General features: G+C 41.4%; 1 protein-coding gene across 1 annotated transcript in view; it reads left to right on the top strand.

The window, feature by feature from the left end:
* Nucleotides 1-9554, top strand: part of TMCC1 (transmembrane and coiled-coil domain family 1) — a 222554-nt gene that overhangs the window by 201482 nt on the left and 11518 nt on the right. The window contains exon 4 of the mRNA XM_006868686.1: nucleotides 5475-5610. Within this exon, the coding sequence (XP_006868748.1) occupies nucleotides 5475-5610 (136 nt within the window). The remainder of the gene's footprint in view (nucleotides 1-5474; nucleotides 5611-9554) is intronic.

Below are 9554 nucleotides of genomic sequence, written 5' to 3'. Positions count from 1 at the left end.
AGGCTTGAATTTTTTCTTTAGTTCCCCCAGCTTGAGAAATGCTTAGCGTGTTCTTCCTTTTTTATAGCTGACTAGCATTCCATTATATGGATATGCCACACTTTATTCATTCATCAATTTTAAACATTTGAACTATTTCCTCTTTGGGCGATTATGAACAGTACTGTTTTGAACATTCATAGACAAGTTTTTGATCCAACTAAGTTTTCATTTCCCTTTAGCCTATACCTAGGAATAGGATTGGGGTGTCATGTAATTCTTTGCTTAGCCTTTTGAGGACATGCCTGACTGTTTTCCAAGGCAGTGACACCATTTTCCCTCCCACAAGCAGTGTGAGTAGGTTGTGTCCCACTCCCTCACCATCATCTGTTGGTTGTTCTGTGACTGCTTGATTGTAGTTACTATGCTGCTTTGCCTCCTATGGACTTGACTTCCCCTCAGCATCAGTCTCCATGCCATCCTGTCAGTCCAGTCCTACCCAGATATCTTGGGCTCAGTGATTTTGATCACTTGAAGGTCTGGCTCAGTTTCCATACCTATCAAGAGAGGTAGTTGATCTGACTCCTTGAGTAGTCTCAAAGTGGCCACACAAGGCTAAGAACTTGGGTTATAAAAATCAAATACACCTGAATTTAAATCCTTGGTCTTTTAACTTAACAGCTGTGTCCCCTTGGGGAAGTCACTTTACCTCTCTGAGCTTCAGCTACCTTCTCTTTAAAATGAACATTAATAACTACTACCTTCTTGATGGTAGTGGTTGTGTTAAGTGCCATCTAGTCGTTGCTGCTTATAGCAACCCCATGCAGGCTTACTGAGGAGCAGCTACTGGTTTTGAACCACTGACCTTGTGGTTAGCAATCCAGTGCTTATCCTACAGCACCACACCAGGACTCCACTAACTTCTTGTTGTTGTTAAGTGCCGTCGAGTCGGTTCCGACCCATAGTGACTCTGAACAGTTTTTCCGAGGCTGTAAATCTTTACAGGAGCAGAAAGCCTCATTGTTCTCCCGTGGAGCAGTTGGTAGTTTCGAACTGCTGACCTTGCGATTCGCAGCCCAATTCGTAACCATTACGCTACCAGAGCTCCTTCCACTACCTTCTTAGGGATGTTAAAATGAATTTATTTAATAGGCATTGAATAAATGGTAGCTATTGTTTCTGCCACTATTATTTTGAAATCCGTTCTACTGGTATATATGTTTTTGTTAGGTGCCATTGAATCAGTTCCAATGAGACGGAAGCGACTCGATGGCACTTAACAACTGCAACATGTATCAGAGCAAAACTCTGCCCAGTCCTGCTCTATCCTCACAATTGATGCTGTGTTTAAGACCATTGTCGCAACCACTGTGTCAGTCCATCTCGTTGAGGGACTTCTTGTTCACTCTCTAAAACGCCTGAAAGACAATATAGTTTGTGGACCAAGAGGTTGGGGTGGTTGGCTGTGAAACCCATGCCATAGTTGTCACATGAGTGTGCTTTCATCAGCATGTAAGCTGGTTGCCAGCGCAACCACGCTCCCCTCTCTGCTGTTCATAATTAATCCTTAGTGTAGGGAATCAGGCACCACCCTTCCTTAAGTCCTTTTGGACTGACACTTTGAAGACTCACTTTCAAAATTACATAATTATTGAAAGGAATAATATTGGTGATGCATGCATGCCCCAAAGTAAAAATGATCTTAAACATAGAAATTCTATATATTTCTTAAAACTTTGTGTATCATCTATGGGGTAAAAAAATGAGCAAGCAGAGGCGTTTTTTCCAGTGTTTGAACTGTGTCATTTCTAATCTTTTATTTTAGGTTTGTGTATGTCTGAGTCAGTGCATCACTAGGGCTAGTGACAACCAGTGCAGTAACTCATGCCAGATAGAATTCCTAATAATGTTTATGATCAATTTCAATAACAGACAAAACAGCTTTGTTGTCGGTATTCATACAATCTAAGGAATAGTACATTCAAGCAATTTACAAAAAATCAGACTCTTATAGGATAAGCACTGAACTACTAACCACAAGGTTGAAGGTTCAAAGATACTAGTTGCTCCTTGGAAACCCTATACAGAGTCACTATTAGTCAGAACCAACTCAACAGCACTTAACAACAACAAAATTTTTGTAAAATCACCATTTAGTTAATAATGGTGTTGGAGGAGAATATTGAAAGTACCATGAGCTGCTAAAAAGAACAAACAGATCTGTGTTGGAAGAAGTGCAGCCAGAGTGCTCCTTGGAGGCCAGGATAGCCAGACTTCGTCTCTCATACTTTGGACATATTGTCAGGAGGGACCAGTCACTGAAGAAGAATATCATGTTTGGTAAGATGGAGAGTCAGAGAAAAAGAGGAGGGAGGACCCCCAATGAGATGGATTGGCAAAATGGCAGCATCAGTGGGCTCAAGCATGGCAACAATTGTGAGGTTGGCCCAAGACCAGACAGTGTTTTGTTCTGTTGTGCCTAAGGTTGCTTTGAGTTGATACCGACTCAATGGCACCTAACAACAACAATAACATTTAATTACAACATTATTACTTAAAACATTACTAGTAAGTGGGTAGAAGAAGTTTGAGGATTTTTTTCTCCTTTTCCTTTAATTACTACTAAATTCTCAAAGCTATTGATATTGGTTCAAGAATAGAATTATTACAGTATTATAGTTAAAACACAGGAGCTTGGTGACCCTAGAATAAGCACTGGACTGCAAACCATGAGATCTGTGGTTTGAGCCTGCCAGCTGCTCTGTGGGAGGAAGAAGAGGTTTGCTGCTCCCACCAAGATTTACAGTCTCAGAAACCTTATGTATGTAGTTAGTAAGTGTCATCGAGTTGGTTCTGATTCATAGTGACTCTGCATAGGGTTTCCAAGGAGTGGCTGGTGAGTTTGAATTGCCAATCTTGTGGTTCAAAGCAACCTTGTGGCCCATCCATTACTTATCCTGTGGCACCACACCAGTACTCCCAGAAACCGTATACAGGGTCAAAATGAGACACTGTAAGAACACTGGCAACAATGAAAAAATAGGCATTCTTGTGATTCGTGGTGTCGTTGTAATTGGGTAATAATGACAGCTCAAACTGGAACACGTTGTTGTTACGTCCTGTCTAGTCAGTTTTGACCCATAGCAACCATGTGAGTATACAGTTTCCAAGGAGCAGCTGGTGGGTTCGAACCACCAGCCTTTTGGATAGCATTCCTGCACTTACCCTACAGCTCCACCCCAGGACTCTGGAACACATTGTTGTTGTTGTTAAGTGCCGTCGAGTCGGCTTCGACCCATAGCGACCCTGTACAGGGTTTCCGAGGGTGTAAATCTTTACGGAAGTAGAAAGCCTCATCTTTCTCCCGCAGAGCAGCTGGTAGTTTCAAACCGCTGACCTTAAGGTTCGCAGCCCGATTCGTAACCACTACGCTACCAGAGCTCCTTAGAAAGTTCAAAAACTAGATGAGTATAGAGTTTTAACCTTATAGATACACTGATACATGTAAACTGGGTTTATGAAAAATATTCTTGTTATAACTAACAACACATGTTTTTATAAAAAATAACACATTTCTGCTGAAACACACTGCACAGAAATTTTATAGGTAGTCATCCTGGTGTGACTCCTCTGACAGCATCTGTACCCCTGTAAGGAGTCAGTGACAACGCGAGTGTAATCTCCTGCTAGGATGAACCTCGGTTCCAGTCACTACTGGATAAAGATGTTTTCACTCTCTGTCTTTCTTCATGTGCAGTCATCATCCTGTCTCCTACCTTTTTAGCTCTTTGTTTGGGTCCTGGAACTTCACACTCAACCCACACAATCTTTGCTCTTTACCAGTATCACATAACACAGTTTCTTCCCTTCTTTTTTCAATGATCTATTTTGTTTTTGTTGTTAGAATATATACAACAGAACATACATCAATTCTATAGTTTCTACACATGTGATTCAGTGATGTTGATTACATTCTTCAAATTGTGTGACCATTCTAACCCTCCTTTTCCAGGTTCATCCTCCATTAGCATAAACCACTGCCTCCTAAGTTTCCTGGGTAATCTTGCCAGATAACTCATTTTCTTAAAACACAGATCATGTGACACCCCCATCCATTAGTTTGCATTGGGCCCATGACTGTCTGGTCTATGGTCCTGAGTCCTCTGCCTAGCTTTTGAAGCTGATTTCTCTCTATTATCCCAACAGAGACCCATTGTATGAGTTAATTGTCTACTATGCATTTCTCCCTCCAGCTCTTTCTTCACTTGGAATCTCTGATCTTGTCCTTTAAACTCTTCCAGTCCTGCTACTCCATGGATGTCCTGCCCAGCTTCCATCTTTATGTAGCGTAAACCTTCATGTCTGTGATCCTAGAAACTAAAGGTACAGGACAAATGAAATAATCCCTATTCATCCGCCATTTTCCGCACTAGCCTACTTTCTGTCTTCAGGTATCTTAGGAACTTTATACTTGTTGTTCCTTCTGCTTAAGATACAATTCCCCCACATCTTCACAAGGTTCTATTCCTCATATCATCAATAGAGAGAGTTGAATAGGGAAGAGACCTTCCTTGACCATTCAAGCTAAGTCAACCCCTGATGTTCGTATGTTGTTGTTGTTGTTAAGTGCCGTCGAGTCGGTTTCGACCCATAGCGACCCTGAACAGGGTTTCCGAGGCTGTAAATCTTTACGGGAGCAGATCGCCTCATCTTTCTCCCGCGGAGCAGCTGGTAGTTTCGAACTGCTGACATTGAGGTTCGCAGCCCAATTCGTAACCACTACGCTACCAGATTTTCATATGTAGTTCATCTTATTCATCCTTACCTAAAATTTTGTTTTTTTCTGCCTCCTCCTTTAAGATGCAAGTTTGCAAGGATAGGCACTGTTTGCCTACCACAGTAATCCTAGTATTTTGAGCCATGCCTGGCACACAGCCAGGCCCTATTTGTTGACTAATGTGTTTCAGATACTGTACTTGACCTTGGGATGATAGGCCCTTTTGGTTCAGACATTGTAGGGCTCTACATCATTAATATCCAGGTGAGTGAGCTATCCAGTGTTGGGATAAGCTACTGGTAACTTTTGGAAAATTGGTTTCCATTTATGTGCCATTTATCATCTGGTAAGATCTGTTTAATTGTATACTGGATTTTGCCTCCCATGTGTAGTTCAGAGCAGAGTAAGAATGGCTTCAGTATCACAGGTCTACTCAGAGCTAGCCTGGGCTGCTGGCATCCCTGCAAATACTGTATATTGGAAAGACTGTGGGAAAGCCATGTTGCTGTTGGGTATGGCCTGTTGTGACCAGCTGCCCAGTCCAGGGACTAAGAGTTCTAATCCTAGTTTGTACCCACTGGCATGCCCTGTTTACCCGAGGCCACTCAGTTTCTTTGCAGAATGGATTTGGGGGATTTTAATGGGTTGTAGGGTTTGAATATGAAGGAAAAATATTCGTAGCTTGCATAAAATTCTAATCCCCTCTCCCCCTTCTTAGATGTGAACGATTAGAGGAACAACTAAATGACCTAACAGAGCTCCACCAGAATGAAATCTTGAACTTGAAGCAGGAATTGGCCAGCATGGAGGAGAAAATCGCTTATCAGTCCTATGAACGAGCCCGGGACATCCAGGTTAGCATAAAGCAAAAGACTAGAGAATTAGAAAGAAAGGAAGGAAAGGGTGGGAGGGAGATGGCGAGAATAAGAGTATTAAGAGAAGCTTAGAGCAGTGGTAACACAGCTTCCCCTTCAAATGAGGTGCATTTCTTTTGGGGATGGTATTATACCTCCTTGAGTTCTGGAAAATGTTTCTTTTGGTCACAGTCGATGGAAAACCACCTATTGATAACTGCTTCAAGAGCTGCCCTGACAAGTCTCTCAGCTATTTTGCCTATCTTTTCTTTCTATGAGGAAGGGATTTTCGTCCTCCTGAGGCTACATCCAAACCTTAATGGGCACTTAAATGATACTTATCTTCTGTGCTATTTACAAACTGCCAGGTAGCATAGTGGTTACGAATTGGGCTGCGAACCACAAGGTCAGCAGTTCAAAACTACCAGCTGTTCCATGGGAGAAAGATGAGGCTTTCTGCTCCCATAAAGATTTATAGCCTTGGAAACCCTGTACAGGGTCGGTAGGAGTCGGAACCGACGCCACGGCACATAACTACAACAATAGCACAGAAGATAGTATTGTGAAAGGCCGATAGCCCAACTATTTTATGGAAAAATGGAACATTTAAGCTTTTTTTTTTTTTTAAACCCAAGCTGAGAAGCATGTCTAAGGAAAAGTTCTTAGTGGTTTCTTATAAAATCATTGTGAATAAACTAACCTAAGGTGAAACAAGGGAAGTGGCCTAGGACACTTGTATTACAGCAAACTAAGAGAAGCAGGGAAATGGCTGGCTCGCTGGCCCAGCAGCCATCTTCTGCAGACCTCAGAATTCTATTTATGGTTCAGTTTTGTTTTATTTCTCTCCTTCAAGATCATTCTGTGCTGAGCAGCATCCACTGTCTGTTCTTTAGCTGGCTCTAACTAAATGGGGTTCTGTCTTCTTAATATTATAATGAGATTTGTATCTGTTCATCATGAAGTCCAAGAGTAAGGTAAAAGGTATTGTTACTAGGGTTCCAGTTCATATATGCATGGGTTTATTCCAAACAAAACATATTTAAGCATGACTCTGTGATTAGTAGATGGTGGCAGACAAGTTCTCTCAGTAACACACTTGTCTTAGTCTCATTACGGTGACTTCCAAAAAAGAACGCTTTTTGTGTGCCATGGAAAAAAGGAGGATTTTGAAGTCAGTGCTAATTTCACACTTTTAACAAAACTCTAATAGAAGTCTTTCCAAATCATTGAAGCTTTGCAGAAAGTTTAGGGAATAGTGCTCAAAGTAAAACAGCAGGTCTTAGGTGGATCAAGTGTTTTGAGGCAAGCGAGGGAAGAGTGTCACCCTAGACAACTGAAGAAACTGTGGCTGAAGTCTGAAACTGGTGGAAAGAGACCATAAAATTCCTATTGGTACAGTAGCTATGAAGCTGGGATTTCACATGGTTTAGTATTTAACATTTTAAGCAAAAATATTTTGACCTCAGCCAGCTTTGGGCTTTGATGGGTGCCAAAAGCATTGGGTGAAGACCATCTACCTCAAAGAGCTAACTTTTCCAACACTCCTTTAAGGAAACTGGAAGCTAATTAAGACAATTTTGTGGAACAAATAGCTGGGAGCAAGATCTAATCAAAAGAGCAAGTTCCAAAGGGATCTATCTCGGGCCAGTTCAATTCAAGGCACAGAGATTGGAAAGCACGGCAACTGTTTCTTTTGGATTCTAAAGGGATCGTCTTGGTAGATTTTCTCAAGGGACATAGGCCAATCACAGGGGCTTATTAGGGAAGTTTTAAAAAAAATAGAAATCTGTATTGGTAAGAAAAGGCCAGGAAATTTAACATGAGCAATTTTTCCCATTATTCTTCAAAGTAGCAATAGTTGTCCTGTAAGAATATTGTTGGGATGGGCGGGACTTGATGGCAGCTAGGGTGGAGGCGCAGTGAAGTTCGCCGTCAACAATACCACAGTACCAGGCAAAGCAGATCCAGGACAGAGCTCCAAAACTTGGAACCACAGAGATAGGAATATTTTAAAAGTTTGAAGGATTATAGCTACTGGAACTTGAAGCTAAAGGAAGAAATCACGTGCTTTTGAATCTGCCGGGCTCAGAGCCCTGGAGCCAACATCTTGGGTAAGACCAAATGGCAAGACCAAGCAGGGAAGCAGAAACACCACGGAAAAATGCCGCGGGAAACTTGGAGCAAACGTGGACAATACACTTTGTAGGTTTTGCTTTGTTCTGATTTTTTGGTTTCTGGTCATTGGTGCACCTACATTCAGGTGACTAGAGGGGGAGCCTGAGCAAGTGGACACCCCCTACCCTCACTACTGGTGTGTTCTTCTGACAACACATGCACACAAATACTCAGTCCAAGAGCAGGCCCTGAACATTTTTTGTTTGTTTGTTTGTTTTAAATATGGGAAAGGGCAGGACAGGGTTGTAGAGAAAGAAAGAGTTTAAAAACAAAACAGGCCGAAAATTAAAGCCTGAGGTATAGCATAACAAACAACACTGGCATCTTGAAATCTCTCGGGCAGCTTTGAAAACAAGAAGCTGAAGAGAGGACATTAAAGTCATACTCATATTAAGCTACAAATTTTTTTCTTCTCCTCCTCCTTCTCTCCCTCCTCTCCCTTTTCTGTGATTATAGACCACAGTATTCACTCTAGTTTTTTTTGTTGCTGTTTTGGTTTATTTTTTTCTTGTTTCTTGTTTGTTTTTTTGCCCACTGGTGCTTTTTTATGCTCCCCCTTCTACTTTTGGGGAGCTCTCTCCCTATAATACCAAAGAAGAGTCAGAAACTGCTGCCATATAGCCAAGCTACAATCATACTCTATAATAACACCAAAACCCAGGCAAGAAGCAATACCAACTGTGAAAAAAACACCTGTGAAAGTTACTCTCCGTTAAGCAATGAGAAGAGTGAAAAGGGGAGCCCACATCCTGATCACATCTGCCTGGAAGCAATCAGAAAGCATAAAAAAATACCAAAACACATACTCAGGTATTAATGCCACAGATAAACACTAAACATGTCCAAGAAGCAAAAGCAGATGACCATATCAGCACATGTCCAGAAACAAGATAAAATGTCTGAGACAGATGACCTACAAGTAGACCTGGACTCCATTCTGGAAGGAGGCCAAGCCTCGCAAATGCCTGAGAAGGAATTCAGAAAAATGATTATAAAATGTTTCAAAACACTTTAACAATGGAGTTGAGAAAAATAAGGAAGAAGTCAGGAAAGTGCTACAGGAACAATCTAATAAGATTGAAACAGCATTGGAAACAGTTGAAAACCTACAGAAAGACATCCAAACGATCAATAACAGAATATCAGAAATAGACAATACTCTGAAAGGGCAAAGGAGTAGAATAGAGGACATGGAAGGCAGAACCAGTGAGCTGGAAGACAAATCTTTCAATACCACTAAGATAGAAAAACAAACACAAAAAAGGATTTAAAAAAAAAAAATCGGAAGAAGGTCTAAGATTCATGTTGGACAACATGAAGAGAGGAATAACTTAAGAATTATCGACGTTCCAGAACAAGAAGAATCACACAAGTCCACAGAGGAAACAGTTGGAGATCTCAAACATCTTGAAAAGATAAACTTTCAAGAAGCTCAGCAAACCCCAGGAAGGACAGACCCCAAAAGAAAATCACTGAGACATATCATAATCAAACTTTCCAAAATCAGAAGACACTCCTGAAAGCAGCTAGGGAAAACAGAAGTGTCGCATACTAAGGCAAGTAAGTCAGATTAAGTTTGGATCTCTCAGCTGAAACAATGCAAGCAAGAAGGCAATGGGGAGACATATAAAAAACTATGAAAGAAGTGACTTACGGAAAAAAGATGGCGGATCAGGTGGAAGTGTAGTAATGAGCTCTGCCGAGAACAACACAGAATACAGGACCAAGAAGGCTCAGGGAATGGTCCCAGTACTCTGAACCACATATAA

Source organism: Chrysochloris asiatica, unplaced genomic scaffold (genome assembly GCF_000296735.1).
Source record: "Chrysochloris asiatica unplaced genomic scaffold, ChrAsi1.0 scaffold00121, whole genome shotgun sequence".
In the NCBI taxonomy this organism is placed as follows: Eukaryota; Metazoa; Chordata; class Mammalia; order Afrosoricida; family Chrysochloridae; genus Chrysochloris; species Chrysochloris asiatica.
This window is presented reverse-complemented; position numbering and strand designations above follow the sequence as displayed.